Source organism: Rhinolophus hipposideros (genome assembly GCF_964194185.1).
Source record: "Rhinolophus hipposideros genome assembly, chromosome: X".
NCBI classification, from domain to species: domain Eukaryota; kingdom Metazoa; phylum Chordata; class Mammalia; order Chiroptera; family Rhinolophidae; genus Rhinolophus; species Rhinolophus hipposideros.
This window is the reverse complement of record NC_138046.1, coordinates 1,811,888-1,835,379: the sequence shown is the minus strand read 5'-3', so window position 1 is coordinate 1,835,379 and position 23,492 is coordinate 1,811,888. Positions and strand designations below refer to the sequence as shown.

Genomic DNA, 23,492 nt, shown 5'->3' with positions numbered 1-23,492 from the left:
TTTGTATGAAATTCTAGAAAGACATAATTAATCTTTAGCAACACAAAGAAGTGCAGTGACCCTCTGGAGCTAGGGGTGGTGGGGACTGACTGCAAAGGGGTACAAGGGAACTATTTAGGGTGATGGAAATGTTATGTCTTGATTGTGGCAGTAGTTACATGAGTTCATACATTTGTCAAAAGTCATCAAACTATACACTTAAGGTGAGTTTTTTTAATGTCATAAATTATACCTCTATAAATTTGGTCTAAAGAGAAAAAAATACAATTCTGCAATAAAAAGGGACGAAATACTGATCCATGCTACAATGTGGACGAAACTCAAAAACATTACGCTAAGTGAAAGAAGCCAGATATATCGTGGGATACCATTTATGTGAAATGGTCAGGAAAGACAGCTTTATACAGACAATAAGTAATAAGTGGTCGCCTGGGGGTTAGGAACAGGGAGTGACTGCAGCTGGGCATGAGGGATCTTTTGGAGGTGATGCAAATTGTTCTGTTCTAACACTGGATTGTGGTGATAGTAGCACAACCTTGTAAATTTACTAAATATCATTTCATTGTATAGCTAAAATGAGTGAATTTATGGTATGTAAATTATATCTCAAGAAAACCTGTTTGAAAAAGATAATTGGCCATATGGTCCAAAGGTCATGCTCCAGGATATCTACCCAAATGAGCTAAAAACTCATGTCCACACAAAAGCCTATACTTGGATGTTTATGGCACTTGATTCATAATTGCCCAAACCTGTAAACAAGCAAGATGTCCTTCAGCAGGTGATGGATAAATAAACTGTGGTCCACGCAGACCATGGAATATTAGCACTAAAAAGAAACACGCTGTCAAGCCATGAAAAGACATGGAGGAACCTCAAATGCATATGACTAAGTGAAAGAAGCCATCTGAAAAGGCCACACACTGTATGGTGCCAACTATGGGACATTCTGGAAAAGGCAAAACTGTGGAGACAGTAAAAAGATCAGTGGTTGCCAGGGGTCAGAGGGGCGGGGGAAGAATCGGTAGAGCACAGAGGATTTTTAGGGCAGTGAAACTACTCTAGGATACTCTAATGATGGATACATGTCACGATGTATTTGTCCAAACCCACAGAAGGTACAACACCAAAAGTGAGCCTCATGTAAACTGTAGGCTTTGGACAGTAATGATGCGTTGCTGTAGGTTCATCACTTGTAACATGTGCCACTCTGGTGGTGGGGACATTGCGATAGAGGGGAGGCTGTGCCTCTGTGGGGGCAGGGAGTTTACGGGAAGTCTCTGTATTTCCTGCTCAATTTTGATGGGGAACCTAAAACTGCTTTAAAAAATAAGGTCTAGTTAAAAATGAATTGTTTAAACATAAACGGTAAGAAGATAGTGTGGGGTAAAAGTAAAATGCGTAGCAGTAGCACAGAGTCCAGAAAGAGAAAAATGGACATATATTAACATAAGGTTCTTACACTCTCTGTGACGTGGTCATTGGAAACATTTGTGCACCTACATAATATAAGAGCTTCAAAATCCATGAATCAAAAACTAACTGCAAGGAGAAATAGACAAAGCCGCAATTCTAGTCAATTTCAGTACCCTTCTTTGAGTACCCGCCAGAAGAACTAGGCATCCAGTCAGCCAAGATATAGTAGACATGAACAGCACTATCGACCCAATTGGCCCGGCTTACATTTATAGAACGTTCCACCCAGTAACAGTAAAATACACATTCTTTTCAAGTACACACGGGGTATTTACCGGGACAGACCACATTCTAGGCCACAACAAAGTCTCAATGAATTCAAAGGATTCAAATCATACAACATATATCCTCTGAAAACAATGGAATGAAATTACATTATCAATAACAGAAAGATCTCTGGAAAATCCTCAAATACTGGAAAACTGAATAATCCACTTCTAGATAACCCATGGGTCAAAGAAGAAATCAAAAGGGTAATTAGAAAATATTTTGAACTGAGTAAAAATAAAAGCATAACATATAATGTATGGCATTCTGCTAAAGCAGTACTTAGGGGGCAATTTTAAAGCACTAAACACCTATATTAGAACAGAAGAAAGGTCTCAAAACAATGACTTCAGCTTTCACTTCAGTAAAAAGAAGAGCAAATAAAACTTACAGTACAAAGAAATACAATGCAGATCAAAGTGGAAATTAGTAAACTAGAAAACAAAAACAATAGGGAAAATCAATAAAACCAGATTCTTGTACCCAAATGGTTACTGCGTTATTCACACTAGTCAAAAGTTGGAAACAAGCCAAATGTCCAACACTCAAATGGTAGCTAGAAAAATCAACTTCATGGAAGAAGAAAGCAGATTAAAGATTCGTTTCCAGGGGCTGTGGGAAGGAGGCAATGAGGGGTTACTGCTTAATGGGTACAGAATTTCTGTTTGGGGTGACGACAAGGTTTTAGAAATAGACAGTGCTGATGGTTGCACAGCACTGTGGATGTCCTTAATGCCACTGGATTGTACACGTAAAAACGGTTAAAATGGCAAATTTTGTTACATGTACATTTACCACAAAAAATAGTTAACATACCCAAACCCATGAATTGTATGGATTAAGTGGGTGAAATTCTATGGTATGTGAATTTATGTCAATAAGGCTGTTTTAGAAAGTGCATACTGAATGATTCAATTTATATAAAACTCGAGAAAATGCAAACTAGTATTTGCTGAAAGAGAGCAACCCCAATTTGCTCCTTACCTCATTTTCTTTGATCGCCTCCATTTTTCCTAACACTTTATGGGGGCTGGGAGGAGGGGTGCCTAACCTGCAGTGCAAAGGTGAGGCTCGGTATTCCCCGCCCACAGAACCAGTACTGGCGTCAGGCCCTAAGCAATCCTGTTAACGGAGGTGGGAGGTGTCGTTTAGGAGCCTGTGATATGCCGCTGGCGAGGCGGGGACCCAGAACTCCACTTCCCAGGATGTCTTGGGCGCAGAGCGGAGACTGAGACTGCGTCGACCATGGGGTGGGACTTGGTGGCTGCCGGATGTGGCACTCAGCCCGCCAACCCTGCCTAGCCCAGTGAGACGGCGGGAGGCTGTGCCAGCAGCGGCTGAACGGCGCTGGAGCACGATCGCTTTACCAGGTAATCTATTGAGAACCCCCCGGCGGTACCCACCTCTGCCCTCTTCCCTGGGAAGGGCCGAGGCGTGTGTAATGGGAGGGAGAGCCAGCTCTTCCTATTGGGGCACCTCTGTGTCCCAGAATCACTTACCTTGGCTGGAGGAGGATGAGGGATGTGCCCAGCAGGCTCGTGCTGGCTACTGATGTGCCTCTCGAGTTGCCTCTGCTTAAGTTGCTGGGCACAGGGGAGCCCCAGTAGTTCCGAGCTGCGCCTGTCCACTCGGCTGCCTTTGGCCCCAGAAGGCCAAAGTCTTCTTTGTACCTGAACCAAAGAAATCAAGTTTCAATGTGGAAATGTCCCTGAATTGGTGGACAACTCAGTTGCAGAAAGTACTAAGTAAAAATGGGGACTTCTGCTGAATTGTTTTGCTTTCAGAAAGTTAGATTTCAAGTGGATTAGACTGAGAGCTGCGGAAAGGGGGAGACTTGGAGAATGTGCTAGTACTCTGAGCTGCATTCTTGTCTTGACTGTTACTGGGTTTTTCATATTGTGTGTCCAACCTAGGCCAAAAGGGACTGCTGTGCAGACTGGCCATGTGAAGAAGGATGCTTTGTCAGATGAGATTGGAAGATTTACAAGAAACTGTAATTCCAAGGTTAACAGTGAATGACTGATGTGGAAGGGAGCCTTCTAGGGAGCTGGTCTATGGGCTGCAGGCCTGTCCCAATTTCCAATCCTAGAGGCCTAAAGATCTCTGAGAGGCCCTGATGCCACCTGACGGCTATTGTGAGGTTTAAATAACAAGATGGGTGGAAGTGCTTCACAGCCTGTGACAAGGCTCACAATTTTTACTTTCCCTTTGCTTCCCCACAGCAACTTTTCCCCTCTGAGCCACGCATTACTGTGTATTAATTTGCCTTTTCATCTAAGTCCTGCTTTTACCACAAGGTTGGAAGCTTCTAGCATTCTTTTTCTGTTTGTTTCTTTGAAGCCTATCTTGAGTCCCTCCTAGCAGTGCACTGCGCACAGTCGTACGCGGGAGATTGCTAGATCTCGGAGCTGTGGCGAACACAGTGTTTGCCTGTCTCCTCTAACCCCCAGCCTTCTCTCAGAGCTCCCAACCCTTTAAAAAAGTATGATTGTTATTTGTAGTATTGTTAACCATTTTAAGTATACAGTATAGCAGTGTTAACTATATCCACTTTGCAATGAAGAGCTAGAATTTTTTTCAAAAACGTTGCAAAACTGAAACTCTATACCCATTAGAGAGCTCCCCATTCTCCCCACCCCCAGCCCCTGGCAACCACCATTCTACTTTGTTTTTGAGTTTGACTGGTCTAGATACTTTGAATAAAGGGAATCATACAGTATTTGACTTTTTGTGACTGGCTTATTTCACTTAGCATAATGTCCTCAAGGTTCATCCATGGTGTAGCATACGAAAACATTTCCTTCTTTTTAAGACTGAAATATCTGTATCTATACATCTCACATTTTCTTTATCCATTCACCTATCGATGGACATTTAGGTTGCTTCCACCTCTGGGCTATTATGAATAGTGCTGCAGTGAACATGGGGATGCAGAGATCTCTTCGAGACCGTTTTCAGTTGTTTTGGACATATTTTTTAGTATTATTTTAAAACTTTTTAACTCTGGTGAATTTCAAACATACACACAAGTAGAGAAGATAGTACAATGAACGTGTGGTCTGAATAAAAGAGTCAGTTGTGCAAAGCAGCCCCGCCCCCCGCAAATACCTGGGACTTTTGCTGACCCCTCCCTTTTGAAGAGCTGACTGCGGGTGAGTATGTTTTGAGTTTTCAGATCTGAGATGTGCCAGCTGCACTCCGTCATCTGGACCCTCAGCCCTCAGTGTGACGAGTACCCGTCTGCAGACCAGGAGTGCTGGCAGACAGATAGAAACAAGTATTGAGCGTTGATGCCTTCTCCTAGTTATGGACACGAGGGGCTGAGTTTGGGGTGCAAAGTGGTCTTTGTGCCTATGAGTTTTGCTCTGGGTCAGCAGCCCTCACATGTACTGTTGGTGTGTCTGAAAGCAGTCACTTTGAGCAGAGATACTGCACACTGCATGATACCTAAAGAAGGCTGGGAAGGTGAGCTGTACAGTGATGCAGTAGGAATTCAGACAAACTAATCCTGACTGAGAAAGTCAAGGAAGGAAGGCTATTCTCAGGAATGTGGTCGTGACTTTGCCCTGTTTCCACTGACCTTGTGCGTTTGATCCTTATGCCTGTTCCCGGATGGGAAAAAAAAGCAAAGCTGATGGTCCGTGAATAGGCTGGGATGATTGACTGCTAGTCCTGAATTAAGCTCTGGACTTTGGCTGTGGGGCGTGTACTAATGTGTGCTAACGAAGGCTTCTGGGGGAATGCCTCATAGGTCAGAACTGGCTGTGTGGGCGGAGAGCTACCCCTAGTGGGCCTGTGTGAAGCATGCTTGGACAGCCACCTTTTCTTTACCCTGACCCAAAATGAGTTGTATTGTTTTTGTCTATATGTGATATGGGCCTAATGTAGACCTATGCTAATAAGACAACAGGATGGAGGATGAGACTATTCACCCAAATTCCCGAGGTGAGAAACTTAATTCAGTCTGAATTTTTTTTCTGTAATCAAATCCACATGACAGTTTACCCCCTTTCCTCCTCGTTCTGACACCTGAAGAAGTTAATGCTATAAGGATCGGCTCTGAAATGAGGGCAGTAGTTAAGAAGCTAAAGAAATTGGGAGTGCGATGGGGCACTGCCAGGGCATTCATAGGGGCAGAAACATGGGAGCTCATAGTAAACATGCTGGCGGGGATCATGTGCTGCGCCTCTCACTCCCAAACACTTGATTCATGAAGAAATGGACAGGAGTGTGGTGCTCTTTGATCCGTAGTTTTACTCAGATAATGTGGGAAGGGATGAGACCCCTGGTCTAAAGTCACATCATGAACTTTTGCCTTCCCCAGCAGAATAGAAGTTATGAAGTCACAGTAGCTTCTGACACTTAAGCACTTCGTATATGGCAGGCACTACTAATTACTGAACATGCGACTCTTCACCTAAGCCTCAGGTTAAAAATCTGCCCAAGTTCACAAAGCTTAGGAATAGAGGGGACTGGTTTTGACTCCAGGCCGTCTGACTTTGGAGCCTAGACTCTTAACCAGCTCTCTCTCTGGCTCAGTCCAACTGGCCTGCCTTTCTCTCCAATATTACGGTATCGCTGTTTTTCAGGAGCAGACGTTCCTTTGCTGAGTCTATAGCCACAGACCCAAAGTGAGAGCCTCTTTCTTTTGTTTCTGCTTTGGGAACCTTCTTTCTATACCAATTTTTAAAATTAGTGACCCATTTATTGAGCACCTCCTATATTTTAACACCTTTGATGCCCATCTCCAGACCTCGACAACAATAGAACATAAATACCTGTCTACATATGGTGTTTAATCTTTCTGGGCTCACAGCCCTTTTTGAGAATCTGATAATAGCTTTGGATCTTCTTTCCAGAAAAATTCACTTACGCACATACATATACGATTGTACACAACTTCAGAGGTGGCTTTTGGGACCTACTGAAGCCTGTCCTCTAGCAGTCCACGGTAAGAACTCACCCTGTACCGCCCTTCCCAGCTGATTCTTCTGTGGTGTTAAGGGGCTGGGCAGTGGGGGGGGGGTGTCTCACCTCCTCTTTCTCCTTCAAGAGAAATGTTTATAAAGCGTAGGCTGCCTACATGAACAGAGCCTCTGTGAACATTCGTTATTTCTCTCTTGTGCACAGGACTCTGAGGGAAGAATGCAGACGATCAAATGTGTGGTCGTAGGAGATGGGGCTGTAGGTAAAACCTGTCTCCTCATCAGTTACACAACTAATGCCTTCCCTGAAGAGTACATCCCCACTGTCTTTGACAACTATAGCGCCCAGACAGCTGTGGACGGGCAGCTCGTCAGCCTGAACCTGTGGGACACAGCTGGCCAAGAGGAGTATGACCGACTGCGAACACTCTCCTACCCGCTGACCAATATCTTTGTCATTTGTTTTTCCATTGGCAACCCATCCTCTTATGCCAATGTGAGGCATAAGTGGCACCCAGAGGTCTCCCATCATTGCCCCAATGTACCTGTCCTACTGGTAGGCACCAAGAGGGATTTGCGGAGTGACCTGGAGACTGTGAAGAAGCTGAAAGAACAGAGCCTAGTGCCTACAACTCCTCAGCAAGGCACTTCCTTGGCTAAGCAAGTGGGGGCTGTGAAGTATCTAGAATGTTCTGCCCTGACGCAGGATGGGGTACACGAGGTATTTTTGGAAGCTGTCCGGGCTGTCCTTTACCCTGCCACAAAGAAGAACACCAAGAAGTGTGTCCTCTTGTAGCTTTCAGGGTGCTACTTGGGGACTGAACCTGAGGAGAATAAGGGGGGATTCCTTTGGCAGCATTCGGCAATGCCAGCATGAGCCATTTGTCTCTTCTCCTGGAAACCCTAGGCTCCAGGGTACTTGGCTTTTGGAGGAACAAAGACAGGCTGGTGTGTACATGGCTGCTTTGAAGTTTGGTCTAAACCTTTTGGAGGAAGTTCGAGTGTGTGTGTGTGAGTGTGGGTGTGTGTGTGGTCAGAGTGCTTAGAGGAGACACCGCGAGCGCTGTTCTTTCCTGTCCTGACTGGGCAACAACTAAGCAGAGCAGCCTCGTACTGTTCTTTGTAGGCATCTGTCTGCTTTAAAACCGACTCTCAGCTGCCCTGGCTGAAGTTATCACTGAGCAAGTGCCTCGCAGGAGGACAGGGTTCTTCACTTTGCAAATCATTGCATTCAACTTTCTGATATACTGATGTGTGAAAACCAGCGTGTGTGTGATTCCTGGGTGTTACCAATGTTCACATGTTCTTGTCTCATTCTTGAGGCAGTTCTCCTAAATTGGCCAAGCAGCATTTCCCAAAGTTCTGTGAGATGGTAACAGGTGTTCCTTAAAAGGGCTCTGTGGTCTAATAAGTTAGGAAGCAGCCATTTAAATAGAACCGAACAGGTTCCTCCACTGCAGGAATTTGTAACTTTTAGTAAGTATGCAACATTTCCCAAACTTATTTCACTGAATTTTTGGGGTCCTATGCAACACCTATTAATGCCTTTGGGAACAGTGTCAGAGATGCTGGTGAACAGGGACTATAATTCCCGTGGAGGTGGCTATGGTGAAGAGTGCAATGTGGCCCTATTCTTTCTGATGTTTCCCTCTGTGTGCCTTTGAAAGGAATGTTGGCCCGCCATGGACTTGTTACTGTTCCTCTTCCATCAAAGGAGGTGGATGTGGGATGTAGTGGTCAGATCCGCTATGTCTCTGAGGCTTCCCTGTGGCCCTTTTTGCCCCGTCACCTCCCGTTTTAGGGAAATACCACTGAGGGTTTAACCCCCTAAATAAAACCAAGCAAAATGTCCTGCCAGTCACTGTCAGGGAGTTCTGTGATTCCCTGAGACGTCTCTTCTGCCGTCATTCCTGAGTCACTCTAATGGCTACCTTGCTCTCTTCCTGTTCTTCCATCCTGTGTGTGTGCGCGTGTTCAGCCCCGGGTGCCTTCTGAGGTCTTTTAGCTGCTCCAAGAGAGTGGAGTCTGTTGGGTCTCTAGACCCCGGTGGGGAGTTTGCTGGAGCTGCTCAGCCTGCCTGGGCCCGTGGGAGTCAGGTTCCATATCCCAGTGGGCCTGCTTCTCCGCCACCCTCTTATTTCTGACCTTCGTTTGATATGGAAGAAAAACTTACTTGCCCACCTGGCAAATAGCGGGTAACTACTCCACCGTGCACATACACTCGTCCTGCCAAAATAGCACTGGATTTTTGAGAGTGTGGGAAACAGACCTGAAGGATCACATACTTCCCCTGTGGTTTGTGAAGTGTGTGTATTTTGCTCTGTGACAATTGTGCTGTGGTTCCTTGACAAGATGTGATCAGAGTGGCCTCCCTCAGACTAACTGAACCTCCCAGATAGGGTTGTCACATAAACCAGAAATATACATGACAGAGGAGACTAGACTTGGTGGGGAGCACACAATGGGATAGACAGTATGAAATATGCAATTTGGGGGACATACTTACACTTACAAATCATTGGCAAAAGTACACATTATTTGCTATTTATCTGAAATTCTAATTTAGTGAGGCAGCCTGCCTGTATTTTTCATTTGCTAAGTCTGGCAGCCCTACTCTTGGAGAATCTGGAACCTGGAGGTCAAGCAGAAATCAAGTAGTGACAGAAGAGAAAAGGTTATGTCAACTCTCCACTCTTCCTGCTCTGCTTCTCGTTTCCTTTTCCCTCACAAGGGACTCAAGTGTTTTGTTTTGCCTTCAGCACTGCACCCCCCCACTTCATACAGTCCTTTGTTGGTGTTTCTACGCCAGTTGCGTGTCTAAAGCCGTGGAGGAGCCAGGATGGACAGCATTGCCTGGCATGTGCCTTCTGTCTCACTTGCAATGTACTGTATCTATTTTCCTGTGTGACCCAGGGCCTCCTATGGTGGGTGGCAGGGATTCTGCAGGAGCACTGTTACCTGGGAGAGGGAGTGAGGGTAGCCCTCCTCAGCTCAGGCCCAGGAGCACTCTGGAAAGTAGGGCTGCTGCTGTCGTGGTGTGGTGACTAGGAGTCGGCTGTCCTTGTGGAGAGTCCCTGCATTTCCCCATAGACAGCCAGTGTCTTCCAGTCTCAGAATATTCTGTGGATGCTGCTGGGGTGCTCACAGGACTTCATGGTTCAATGGGGCTACAAACATGGCTGTCCCGTGTCTCTGGGAACTCTGTTTAGCTACTGAAAACTTTTTAAGGTGGCTTCAAATAGTGCCTCCTGCTCCCCTTTACCTGGCCAATCCCCAAATGTAAGCCTAGGTTTGGTGTGGGCAAACTCGGGTCCTCTAGGAAATGGAGGTGTGATCCACAAGTCTGAGAGGTTTTGTACAGGACTTCTTTGATGGTCCCAAACATACACTGACATCTTGATGTTTATACTTGAAAGGAATTTGTATGAAGACTAACACACTAGTGTCCCTTTTAAATTATTCATGACAATTGTAATAAACTTTCGTGATTTTACTGGATCTGCTGCTTTCTAAAAATCAAAGCAATTCCTCACCCCCCGCCCTTTGCTTTGAGTGGTTTCTAAGTGCTTCTCAACTTGCAAAGGCTAGAATTACTGTAATTGTCATACTGAACACTGCACCTACCTGTAACTACACATTTTTCTAATCAGACAATCAGCGTAGGGAACCATGTGCCCTGCTAACAGGGATCCTCTAGCCACCCTGGCCACCCCCCCCCATTCATTTCTAGGATTTAGCTTCATTTCCTGGTTTTCACTAATGACCGACTACTTAGTTCCCTGTCGGGGATTTTCCTCATATATTACACTGCATTCAGCAAAAAATTACCAAGCTCCTACTGTGTCATAGGCATTACTGTATAGGGGCTGGGGTTGTAAAAATGAGACATTTAATGTCCTCTGCCTCCCCAGTTATCTCAGGAAAATTCCCTTCCTGTTTGCTATAAAAATGAATTAAACCAATGGCTGGTAAGTATGCAGAGCTGCACTAATAAGTGCACTAGCAAGGAAGAGCAAAACCACAATGTGTGTTTGCGCGTGTAAATAGCTTTATTGAGGTATCATTTACATACCATACAATCCACCGATTTAAGGATTTGTACTAAATTTACAGAGTCAGTCAACCATCACCCCAGGAGGATCTTGGGTTAGTCAATTCCTGTCCCCAGCCCTAGGCAACCACTTATCTACTATGTCTTTCCTGAACTTTACATATAAAGGGAATCAAACAATAGGTGGTCTTTTGGAATGTGCTTCCTTCATTTAGCATAATGTGTTGTTAAGCTTTATCCATTTTAAAGCACACATGGGTACTTTAACTCCTTTTGTTGCTGAATAGTACTCCATTGTATGGGTAGACAATACTTTATCTACTCAGAGATGAGGGGCATTGGTTTGTTTCTACTTTCTAGCTCTTAAGAATGGTGCTGCTGTGAACCTTTGTGTACAAGGTTTTGTATGGACCATTTCAATTCTCTTGGGTGGACACCTAGGAGTGGAGTTGCTGGGTCATATGGGAAATCTATGCACTTTGAGGCAAGAATGACATCTTTAATATTTGTAGTATCTGAAGTCCCTTTCCACATTCTACAAGCCTCCATCTACCTCTCATTGCATCTGCTTTTCTTCAAGCAGAAGCACCCAAGAGGCAGGGTAAGGTACATTAAAACACATACTCTATCTTACGTTTTTGCCTTAAGTACAGCAATAGTATTCTAACTTTTATTACCTGAGTGCAGCATTTCAGCTATTATGCAGGTTTTGGCAGTCTCTTATCATCTGGTCTAGAAATACAGCTGTTAAAATAGTCTGTTAAACATCCATGTAATGAAGTACTAAGCAGCCATTAAAAAGAATGAGGGAGAGTCCTGTGAAGTGATACAGTGTGATTTCCAGGCTATATTGTTAAGTGAAAACAAGCAAAGTGAAATGAAAAGAGTATATATAGTATGCTACCTTTTGTGTAATGAAAAAGGGAAAATAAGTATAGACTCCTTTACTTAATTTTGCAAAACTAAATACAGGAAGTACTAGTGAATCATGTTGTACACCTGAAACTAATGTTATATATGTCAATTATGCTTCAATAAAAAATAATAAACACAGGAAAGATAAACCAGAAATTAATGCAAATGGTTACTTACAGGGAGTGGGTGGGAATGGGGTAGAGGGTACAGGCATGGAGAAGACTTCTCTGGGAATAGCTTTTTATATAGGTTTTACCGTGTAAAGGTTTGCATGTTTTAAAAATAAAATCATATAAAATAGGACAATAAAAACAAATCCTAAAGCTGAATACAAACACAAACACCTCCACGGAGGGAAAAAAATGATTCAAGTAATTTTTAGTATGTCCTCAGTAGGATATATTCTAAGGATGAAAAACTGCAAAGAACTTCTGAGCTTTGGTTTATCATTAGTAGTGGCATTGGTCTTGTCATTTTGGAAAGGGTAAATATATTATTGCTGTTGGGAACCAGGGTTCTCGTTGTAAGAGAAGCAAGATACAAATACGAAACGGGGGGGGGGGGGAAGTGAGGGAGAACCCTGTGGAATTGGATCTGAATTGGAGATACCTGTATAAACTCATTACAGGTATTTATTTATTTTTTACCTCTCTCCACTGAAAGGGCATATAAACAATAATGCCCTAGTTTCTAAACACCATCCCACTAAAAGGAACCAGGGCTCCTGGAGAAATGGCTTATATCAGTCAGGTCCTGGACAGTGGATGTACGCAGTAAGCCTGGGACATCTTTCGCCAAAAAGCAAGGAAGTGCTCACAGACTAATGGATTGTGTCCAGAGGACACAGGAGCCAAAGTGAAGTGGTTCCCACTGGAAAAATCTGAGACAGTTTGAGCATCAAAAAGGATGATGATGATGCTGGATTATAACACATTAACAATGCGAGGAGGGAGGTGAGAAAAGGGGAAGTTCTTTTTTACTGAATAAGTCCAGTTAATAAATGTATAAAGAATTTAAGAATTAGAAAAATCACCCTTTTGCACTCCGCCAGTATAAATGACTGAGGCAAAGATCATCTATGGATGCTAAACACATTGTGGGGAAAGGCTATGGGAAACAGAATATTCACATGATCTCTAAGCATCACCCCATAGATTATTTACTGGTTACAAAAGGAAAAACGTGCCTTTGCGATGGACAGATGTGGTTGTCACTTTTTGAAGTGATCAAATTTAGCATCACGATATTGTGAGAACCTGACATTGTGCCTTCTGGCGGCCAGTAAAATATCTAACCTGAATCAATTTGAAGAAACAATCCTACGAATTCAGACTATAGAATATTTAAAGAACACTTGCCTGGATTCTTCTGAAAACGCAGTGCCGTGCAATACAAAGAAAAAGGCCAATAGATTCTGGATTAAGAGACTAAAGGGAGATAACCAAATGCAACGCATGAACCTTGAGTGGGTCCTGGATTGAAATGTAAAATGTTCCAATTAGGACAACTGGGGAAATTTAAACAGGGACTGTGTACGTGATAATTGAATTGATGTTAATTTTTAAATACGTGATAATGATATTGTGGTTATGGAGAAAATTGTGTTATTTTTAGGGGTGAAGAATCACGGTATCTGTAACACACTTTCAAATTATTCAGGAAAAAACCCTGGCAAAATGTTTACAATCGTGAATCTAGGTGAACGATCGGCTATTCATGTTAACTTATGTTTTACTTTCACATTTCCCGACATAAAACGGAGGGGACAATCTGTTTGGGGGAAATGTCAATTCTAAACAACCAAGTTACAAAGGTACCTCTGGCACAGGGCAATTAACGGCTGGTTTCTCTTTGGGACGCACCGGCGAATCGACGGACAGCACGGACGAGAAGGACGGGTTCGCGGCCGTCCGTGTACTGTAGCGTAGTTACCCACACTTCGCACTCGTGGGCCACGTGATCCAGGTCCCTCCTCCTGATTGGTGGAAGATCCGGTGCAATGAGATACCTCGCGTGCAGATAACCGGAAGGGTGAGGGACCGAACGTTTTGTTTGACCAATCGCTTTCCAGACTTCCAGCGTCCTTGTTGCGTATGGTCGAATCAAATTCCGTTAGTAAAGTAGTAATATCAATTCTACTTTCCCGCAGGACGGGCGGTCCTTCCGGTTGTTTTTCTTATTCCGTTTCCGGTAGAGGCTGGTAAGGTCAAGGAGCACTGTGAGTCACTTCTGAGCAACTAATGGTTTTATTTCCGGCCCATGGGACCCGGCCAGGATTTTATGCTACCCGCATCCGCTGTCAGTACCGCCGCCGCCATCATGTCAGACACCGACAGCGACGAAGATTCCGCTGGAGGCGGCCCATTTTCTTTAACCGGTTTTCTTTTCGGCAACATCAATGGAGCTGGGCAGCTGGAGGGGGAAAGCGTCTTGGATGATGTGAGGGGGTGGGCATGGGGATAGGGCTGAGGGTGGCGTGACTAGGAGCAGATGGAGTGAGGAGCGGAGAGTGTGCTTGGGAACCCAGAGTAGAGGGCGACGTCTCCCGCCCTTTGTGAGGGCGCCGTGAGTCTAAGAGGGAGCGACAAACGGATGCCATCCTCGGAGACCTCACAGCTCAGTTCTGGACGAAGGAGGGGAACAGAGAGGAGGCGAGCCCCCGTAGGTCTGGGGCGCTGGTGCGGGTGGCTTTGGAAATAGCCGCCTCTTGTCAGGCTGTAGGAGAAAAGTAGCAACTTATCCTAGTGAGGTTGCTTTCAAACCGTTGCTATGAGAACCTTCTTGGGGATTCTTGAAACTGCATTTCTGACATCGCTGCCCGGAGATGGCTCTAGAGCGGGAGGACTGGACAGAACCTGCAACAAAGTCATGTGGTTCAGGCCCAGTTCTTAGAACAGTGAATGATCCAACCATCTGGGGCAGACCCTTCTGGTCCCAGTGCACTTCTTAGGCAGTGCACTAAGGGTTCCCAGGGTTCACTGACAGTCATGAAATCGTGCCCTGTGCCTGACTGAAACCCACCTGCTTTCATTAAAGCTCATTTTCTGGAGAAAATATTGGCCAATATCCCTTCTTCCTGGCAACAAACAACACACACAAGGGAGCAAAGAAGTTCTTGCCTTTTAAATCCAACGTGACCTGTTGTCATAGCCTTTATTCAGAGAACTACCGTTTCATGCATTTACTCTTGCTGATGGTTTTTTGAATAATCTTCTTACGTTGCTTTCAAAGTATGGTGATAAAACTGACCATGATATGTCAGTAAAGACCTGATCAACTGGGAGTATAGTGGAAGATTGACAGTCTTGAATGTGATGCTCCTTTTAGCATGCTGCGGAGTCATTTTTCATATGTCCAGCTTTGTGGACCAGGGAAGTAAGCCTTGGGGTGTGGGAAGCTTAGGTTTAGTTGTTATCTGCATCTGTGGTGCTGTCCCCCTTTTTCCAGGAGTGTAAGAAACATTTGGCAGGCTTGGGGGCTTTGGGTCTGGGCAGCCTGATCACTGAACTGACGGCAAATGAAGAACTGACTGGGACTGATGGTGCTCTGGTAAATGATGAAGGTGAAGTCTGGGTCATGGGGAGCAGGGTGAGGGAGGAGGCCAGCCACTTACTGTACGTGTACTTCTCAATGGGAATTACTTGTTGTTCATTGAGATCTGTTCTCCCCTTTGATTTGTAGGATGGATTCGGAGTACAGAAGATGCTGTGGACTATTCAGACATCAATGAGGTAGCAGAAGATGAAAGTCGAAGATACCAGCAGACAATGGGGACTTTGCAGCCCCTTTGCCACTCAGGTGACTTTTTGGTGTCATTGACAGAACATTCTAGTGCATTTTCTTGCCATGTGGTCCAGTTTGTTTCTGTGCATGCTTTCTGCCCTTGTTCCTGCTCTCTCCCTTTGTCAGCTTAGTTCTAAGAGCTGCTGTCCTCTTGTGTTCTGGGGAAGTGTCACCATGCACAGGCTTTTGTTCCTCATACTCGTTAGTCCCAAATTGGTGCATGCCAAGTAAGGATGATAATGTTTTCCTCCTTGTCATCTGGTCAACTCAGTTAATTAGGCATTGATTGAGTACCCGTTATGTGCCCTAAACTGAGACAGGATGGTACAAAGATAATAAAGTCTATTTGCCAATGTTGAGGAGCTCAGTTTCGTGGTCTAGAACCTGGAGTTCATTCCTTCCATTGCCCTACACTATCTCTAGTGGCTTGAAACTTTTACATGAAGTTCATTGTTTATTCGTTGTCCACTGCTTTGAACTAGATTTCAGGCTGCTGAGAAGTGTACATAGAACCTCGGTAAATATTTAAACTTGGTTTCTTCAGGGCCAGTTAATGGATCTGAGTGCTGCTTATGTAGAGAATGAACTGCACCTACATACACAAGAAGTAACCCCCAAAAATGGAAGATGTAGGCCTCACCCTCAGGGATATTAGCATTTGGGGGAGACGGGTAAACAAATGCAAAGTATGATGATTTATCAGAAGAGGACAAACCAGCTACAAGCTCATGTTTCTACAAGCTCATGTTTCTGTGTAGAGTGTTGTATTTAGTTTTGAGGCGCTTGCAGAATAGCTAAGTCAAATAGCATCACTGATTTTTGAGCACCCTGGCTTAGGGTAAGGGGAAGGCAGTAACAGCTCCAAGCTTTCTGGGATGTTGTAATTTTCAGGTTTGCGTTTACTGTCTTGGCTGGGGATGGTAAGAAGAGGATAGGTGGGGGTTTCCCAGTTGGGTTTTATGAGCTGACCTGAAAGAGGAGGATGCTGCATTTGATAGAGTCTCAGGATTCTGGGATGTTCTTTCCTGAGTTCCTTATCCTCTGTGCCCTTCGCCTCCTTCCCTGGCAATAGCCCCTTCACAGAGCTTGATTTCCAAGGGTGCTTCTTTGGAGTAATTGGAAGTGGGTGGAGGTCATCAGAAAAGGCTTCGTGGAGGTGAATTTTGAGTAAAATTTTGTAAGACGAGGTTTGATGAAGAAGGAACAGGGCATTTTGGTTTGGAAACATGGCTTGTCTAAAGGTTTGAAGGTAGAAATAAGGGGGGAATTGATCAGCAGGTTTTCTTGAAAGGAGTGGAAAACGTATTGTCAAATAGCAAGAACCTAGGCTAGAGCGATTTGCCAGCACTTTTATGTATGTATTAGTTGGGGGTTAATGTCACAAAGGATTATAAACCAATACAAGGTTGTGAAGTAAGAGACAGGGTGGTATAATGAAAAGAAAATGGACTTCGGAGTCAGAATGCCATAGGTTCAACTCCACATTTAGTTTGACCCTGGGAAAGTTGCTGAATCTGAGGTTTGGATTTCTCATTTGTAACAATTCCACAGTTTTCTTGTCTGCAATAAAGGTGATAATACCTACCTCATTCATAGGGCTTTTGTGGGGATTTAAGGTTTATTCTCAGGTGGTGTGAAAGGACCTTCATAATGCAGTGTCATGGTAGATCTCTTGTCAATGTTAATTGCCTTTCCTTCCCACATGAAATCAAAAGGAACACTTGTTGCTTTGGGATTTTGATTAGCAAAAGGGTAAGAGGGCAGAGTTACTTGGAGACTGTTCTTGCAGTCTAGATGTAAAATTACCAAGAGCTAGAGTAGGGTGACAATAGTGGAAAATGATAGGCGGTGTCAAACTTGAAGAGTTGCTGATAAAACATCAGTAGGATTTGGTGAGTGAGGAAGTGTGTTCGAAAGAGTACAGGCTTTGTTGTTAAACCAGGCTTGAATTCTAACTTTGTCGCTTAAAACTGTATGACCCTGGGTAAGTTGCTTCACTTCTATATCTCAGAATAATTCCTACGTTGCAGCATTATTGGGAGGATTATAGGTAAAATAGCTACAAATACCTGGCACGTAATGGGAGCTCCATAAGTGGAAGTTGCTATTATGACTACTATCAGTGACTGATTGGAAAAGGTGTGTTGAAGGGGAAGAGATTGATGGAGACAGGAGATTAAAGTCATAAGCTGGGAAAATGAGGATGGCGGTGGTATTGGTAGTAACAAGGGCATTGAAGAGGGGAAGGGCATTTCAGTGTACGGGGAGGGGGCTGTTGAATGTTTGAGTGGGAAGGCTCTTCAGGCAGCAGAATGTGTTGCAGCTGTAGAGGGGGTAAGTCCGAGCAGGACATACAGATTTGGGTTAAATCTGAAGAAAGGTGATTCTTGAGAAAAGGCAATGGAGAGTGTAGAGAGGAATCAAAGCAGAGTGTTCAGGACCAAGTACTGAGTGAGTGGTTAAAGGGCTGTGAAAACAAGCTGCAGAAGGTAGAAAAAAATGTGACAGGGACTTGGGAGGTGAGAAGAGAGAAAGCCCAGTCTTAAAGGAATCTGACAGAGAAAGAAGAATGTTAAATTTAATTATGAGATTGAGCAGGGTGAAAATAAAAAGTAAAACAGGATTTGATGGGGAGAGAGAGCAAAGCTTTTAAACCTTGGGAGCTCCCGAAATTCCTGCATGAGGTATGCATAGCGTTACAGCATTTGGCGATATCATGAAACCCTCTCTTTCTGAAGACAAGCTGCATCTCCTGTGTGTTCTGAAGGGGTCTGCATAGTGCTTCATGTGCCGCTTTAAATTCTCAAGTGACAAGGGAGCTCCAGGCTGTTGTGTGACATTGTGGACATTGAGGAGATGCCCTGCTTGGTTTTGTCAGATTACGATGATGACGACTACGATGCTGATTGTGAAGACATCGACTGCAAGTTGATGCCTCCTCCACCGCCTCCCCCAGGACCATTAAAGAAGGATAAGGACCAGGATGCCATTACCGGTGGTAAGCAGAGACTGCTTACTTTTGTCTAAGGAGCAGGTTCCGTTCCCAGCCCAGCCCAGGCCTTTGGCATCCACACAGGGGGCTTTGAAAATGAAGCTACTGGCAAAGGATACAACTTTGGGAAGTGATTCATACGATTTTCAAATTTCCGTATTAAAGGGAGGTTTTACTTTTAGAATGTTTGGCATCAGTATTTTAGCATGTGCTCAAGCAAAAATTGACGTCAGTGATTCTCAAATCTGGCTGCCCCTCAGAATACCACAAGTCTTTGAAAACATACAGATTTCTGCCTCTCACCCCCAGAAGGTCTGATTCAGAAGATCTGGGGTAGACCCCAGGGATTTCAAAGCGTTCCCCAAGGAATTTCTGAAGCAGCTGATCTGCATACTGGTATTTGGAAGCTCCCTGTTTAGATGACGCTCTGGAAAAGAAGTGATTCAATAGTGAGGGCACTCTAGAATGTGTATGGATCCTACTGAGCCAACTGCCAGGTTCAGAGATTTCAAAGGCAGGGTCGTCAGTGATCGTCTCATGCGTTCCTGTGTCTGCAACAGCAGCCAGCCTGTACTAGGCTAGAAGATGGGGGGAGAGCAGTGTCTTTGATCCTCTTGTGTTACCCTCAGTTCCTCCTGTTAGAGTCATTTCCTTTTTAGTCTGCAGGCTAAATAGCATCAGTTAACTTTATGTCATAGAGCGTATTCATGCCAATAATTTCATTGTTTTCTTGTGGTCTTAAAAAAATTCTCCAGCTTATGGGTCCCTGAACCGGACATGATAGGCCTGACTGGTATAAAAGGGTTATAGAATTTTGCTATTGGTCACATTCCTTTCACTTGACATACCTATGGAAATCAGTAAAATGCAGTAAGTAATAGTGTCTGTTTTCTCTCATTATAACCCTAGGGTACCCATTGCAAGGTGAGTTGGGGATGGTGGGAGATACTGAGTTTGAGTGAGTTTTCTGGGTTGTATATTACTGGTGATCTGGGTGCTTGGAATTGTATCCCCTGCCATTGTACCCTGCATATCGCCTAGAGTGGGTGTTGGCTGAATTTGTGGAAATATGCTCACAGTTACATGCCAAAGGGGTTTCTCTTCCTTGTTGCAGTGTCTGAGGATGGAGAAGGCATCATCTTGCCCTCCATCATTGCCCCTTCCTCTTTGGCCTCAGAGAAAGTGGACTTCAGTAGTTCCTCTGACTCAGAATCTGAGATGGGACCTCAGGAAGCAACACAGGCAGAATCTGAGGATGGAAAGCTGACCCTACCATTGGCTGGGATTATGCAGCACGATGCCACCAAGCTGTTGCCGAGTGTCACAGAACTTTTCCCAGAATTTCGGCCTGGGAAGGTACTTTCTATGGAGAATACCCACATTGCAAAGCACTGACCTCTTCTAAATACTGAGTTCTGTTCAGAAGCTGAATGTAGAATGGATAAGATCGAGCTTTCCTTATTCAATGACATCGTATCAGGTCTTTTTTAAAAGTTGTATGTACGTTGCAGCACGTGATTTATACAGTTCTCATTAAAAATTATTTGTTGTCTTAAAAAAGAACCACTCTAAATTACTAAGGGACACTTCTTGACTTTTGGGGTAGATGTCATGAATGTGAGTTCAGCACTCCCTGATCCCTCCTTGTCAGTTGAGTAGACCCCTCCCTCGAGGGAGTTTCCAGACCCAGTTGCTGCTGTTTTCCTATCTGACACTGAGTCTCTGACACAGTAATGTGTTCCGTGTTCTAGGTGTTACGCTTCCTACGTCTTTTTGGACCAGGGAAGAATGTCCCATCCGTTTGGCGAAGTGCTCGGAGAAAGAGGAAAAAAAAACACCGTGAGCTACTACAGGAGGAGCAGATCCAGGAGGCGGAGTGCTCTGTAGAATCAGAAGTCACCCAGAAGTCTTTGTGGAACTACGACTATGCACCCCCACCGCCTCCAGAGCAGTGTCTCTCTGATGACGAAGTAGGCAAAATTGCAACCTGGGGTTAAGACCGACGAGGGGAGCAAATGAGTTCTGCCTAGCTTACGTCCAAATTGGAAATCACACCTTAGCAGGGCGAGTCCTGTGCTGATTATCACTGAGTAGTCATGAGTTCAACCCCAGTGGTGGCCCTTCCCTGTGGTAAGAGAAAAATTGGGGGCAGGCAGACGGTAATACACACACTGGTGAATAGGGCAGTTTGAATGATAGGCTCAGTGTGCCATGAGGTACCTCATTATTTATATGCGACCTCCAGTCCAGGCCGGTTCAGGTATCATCTGTATAGTTCCTCTGAGTTCCCCGCCTGCCTGTCGACTCCCTACAGCCTTAGGACATGAGGGGTCAGGAACTCCTTCTCCCCTTCTTTGTTCTGTTACAGATCACGATGATGGCTCCAGTGGAGTCCAAGTTTGCTCAATCAACTGGAGATACAGATAAAGTGACAGATACTAAACCGAGAGTGGCTGAGTGGCGTTATGGGCCTGCTCGACTGTGGTATGATATGCTAGGTGTTCCTGAAGATGGCAGTGGGTTTGACTATGGCTTCAAACTGAAAAAGATGGAACATGAACCTGTGATAAAATGTAGAATGATGGAGGTGAGCAACACGTCTGTCAGGACGGCATTGGTGTGCCCGGGCCCTTTCGCTGCTACTTTACTCTTCGCAGTTGGGAAGGTAGTGAGCGGGGTTTCTCTGGTGGGAGACAGGCAGCTCGGCCTTTTGCTGGCTGTGGCATATCACCCTGGCAACTTGGCCCGTTGCTGTAGGACTCTGTGAACCGAGTGCTGTGCTAGACTAGGAAGAGGAGGAGGCAGATATTCCTCCATTATCAGGTTCTTCTGTCAAGTCAAGGAGCGCATTTGATGTGTCTGATGTGGGATTTGGGGTGCAAACTTTGACTGGTGACCCTTCGGAATTGTTGTCCCTTCCCTACATCTACAGGATTGTAAGAAAGTCGAGGAAAGCAGCAGCACTGATCTTCTGGCTGATGAAAACTTCCTGATGGTGACACAGCTGCATTGGGAGGATGACATCATCTGGGATGGAGAGGATGTCAAACACAAAGGGACAAAACCTCAGCGTGCCAGCCTGGCAGGCTGGCTGCCTTCCAGCATGACTAGGAATGCCATGGCTTACAACGTTCAGCAAGGTGTGCCCTGTGTCCGGCGTGCCGTCCCCCACCTAGGGCACCCCGAGTGGGCGTAGCTGGGGTCTTGGCTGCTGCTGTGGGCCAGTGATGTGGTGTGGGTATGAGCCCTGATTCTAGTCCGTAATGACTTTTTTACACTGTTAACAAGCTGGGATGGGACTCTGATTTCCCATTAGGAAAATGGGAAAACCGCTTTGAAGTTAAGGATCTTTCTGAACTATAACAGTGCTTAGATCTGTATAGTCCACTTTTGTTTCCACAGCCCCTTTGTCTTTATCATTCTAGAATTTCTTTTGTGTCTCCTTAAATATGGAAAAAAAGGTATGCCAAGTAGAAAACTTTGAAAATGCAACATAGTGTCAAAAATCACTGGCAATCCTATCCAGAGGTTATCACCTATTAACTTTTTGGTGTATTTTGTTTTTGATTTTTCTGTCTTCTGTATGTGTGTATGTAGGTGAGCTCATTTTTGTAGGTACAGTTTTGTTTGTATCCTGTGCTTTTCTCTTAATGTAAATGTTGTGTGTCATTCACAGTTCTTCATAAATAATGTTTAATGACATGGGAAACTCATTTTAAATGGAAAAAAAGATACTAAGTGGCATATTTAATATCCTGCTTGTATAAATGAAAACACACTATACAAACATAGAAAGCTGGCCAAAAAGAAATATACTACAGGGGTCACGGTGGTTATTTCTGGTTTGTAAGATCACAAACTAGTTTAGTTTTCTTCTTTATTCCTTACTGTGTTTTCCAATTGTTTCTCTTAACCTGGATGACTTTTATAATTTGGAGGAAAAACACAAATGTCATATTTTTTAAATCTAAGAAACAGTTTTTTTCTTTTCTCCCAGTCTGTCTAAACACTTTATTGGTTGCATAGTATTCTTATATGGATGTTCCCATAATTTACCAATGATTAGTGTATTACTAATATACATTTTACTAGCATGGTTAAGCATATTTTACCATGTTATTGATTACCATAATTTATTTAACCAGCCCCTAATTAAACAGTTGGTCATCCATATTTTGACTATTGCAAAACATACTGCCATGAGTGCAACATTTTATTAAAGTGAGAAATACACTATCTGTTAGGTTACTTTTCAGTAACATGAGTAACTCTAATAATTTGCTCCTTGTCCCTTTGCTAGAATTATGATTGGAAAGAGTGTAAGTGTTTTGTCTGTTACCGAGTGTTTCTTCCTTGTGTTTTGACTAGGCTTTGCAGCCACCCTGGATGATGACAAGCCTTGGTACTCCATTTTTCCCATTGACAATGAGGAGCTGGTATATGGACGCTGGGAGGACAATATCATTTGGGATGCTCAGGCGATGCCCCGACTCTTGGAGCCTCCTGTTCTGACCCTTGATCCCAATGATGAGAACCTCATTTTGGGTATGGTACTGGCAGGGGCCAGTGTTCCTCCTCCATAATTGACAGTTAGCTTGCTGCTGATGTCAAGGGGCAGGAAGAAATCAGAAGGATTGGAAAGGTCAAGACTGGAAGCTTCTAGGTAGCAGTCTGAGAGTACATAGTTGTGGTGGTCCATTTCTAGAATTTGTGGTGTTTAGGAAAAACTCACCATGTGGGAATGTTGGATAGTAGTACCTTTGAGATGTCAGGAGTGTAGTTTGTTGGTTCAAGTGAATCAGAGTAGAAGTGGTCTGGCATGGATGACAGATCTGGTTTGAACCTGCAAAGGTATCAGCAGGAAAGGTGGCTCTTCAGGGATAGCAACTCCCTGAAGAGGGACTTTTGTTTCCTCTTCAGAAATTCCTGATGAGAAGGAAGAGGCCACCTCTAACTCCCCCTCCAAGGAGAGTAAAAAGGAATCATCTCTGAAGAAGAGTCGAATTCTCTTAGGGAAAACAGGAGTCATCAAGGAGGAACCACAACAGGTCTGTGAAGGGAAAGGGGACTTGGTGTTTAGAAC

At 44.4% G+C, this 23,492-nt stretch overlaps 2 protein-coding genes across 11 annotated transcripts in view; both read left to right on the top strand.

Moving 5' to 3' along the window:
* Positions 1-3,069: 3,069 nt before the first annotated feature.
* On the top strand, positions 3,070-10,158 carry LOC308494222 (rho-related GTP-binding protein RhoG-like). Of its 2 annotated transcripts, none has more exons than XM_081041740.1 (2): positions 3,070-3,113; positions 6,874-10,158. In XM_081041740.1, the coding sequence occupies exon 2, from the start codon at positions 6,889-6,891 to the stop codon at positions 7,462-7,464; it is 576 nt and encodes a 191-aa protein (XP_080897866.1). In that variant the 5' UTR covers positions 3,070-3,113; positions 6,874-6,888; the 3' UTR covers positions 7,465-10,158. The 2 variants fall into 2 exon arrangements, with proteins under 2 accessions (XP_080897866.1, XP_080897865.1); XM_081041739.1 differs by lacking the exon at positions 3,070-3,113 and adding an exon at positions 6,640-6,694.
* A 3,707-nt stretch (positions 10,159-13,865) lies between these two features.
* TAF1 (TATA-box binding protein associated factor 1) overlaps positions 13,866-23,492 on the top strand; it is an 89,897-nt gene continuing 80,270 nt past the window's right edge. For 6 of the 9 annotated variants that reach the window (XM_081041704.1, XM_081041701.1, XM_081041698.1 and 3 more), the window contains exons 1-10: positions 13,866-14,073; positions 15,082-15,196; positions 15,316-15,432; positions 18,296-18,415; positions 19,524-19,765; positions 20,161-20,379; positions 20,778-20,996; positions 21,342-21,549; positions 22,778-22,954; positions 23,330-23,457. In XM_081041704.1, coding sequence (XP_080897830.1) covers positions 13,894-14,073; positions 15,082-15,196; positions 15,316-15,432; positions 18,296-18,415; positions 19,524-19,765; positions 20,161-20,379; positions 20,778-20,996; positions 21,342-21,549; positions 22,778-22,954; positions 23,330-23,457 — 1,725 coding nt within the window. In that variant the 5' untranslated portion in view covers positions 13,866-13,893. The remainder of the gene's footprint in view (positions 14,074-15,081; positions 15,197-15,315; positions 15,433-18,295; positions 18,416-19,523; positions 19,766-20,160; positions 20,380-20,777; positions 20,997-21,341; positions 21,550-22,777; positions 22,955-23,329; positions 23,458-23,492) is intronic. The other 3 variants (XM_081041700.1, XM_081041702.1, XM_081041706.1) reach the window with 2 other exon arrangements.

Coding starts and splice junctions, on each gene's coding strand:
- LOC308494222 (XM_081041740.1), top strand. CDS start 6,889: ATGCAGACGATCAAATGTGTGGTCGTAGGAGATGGGGCTGTAGGTAAA.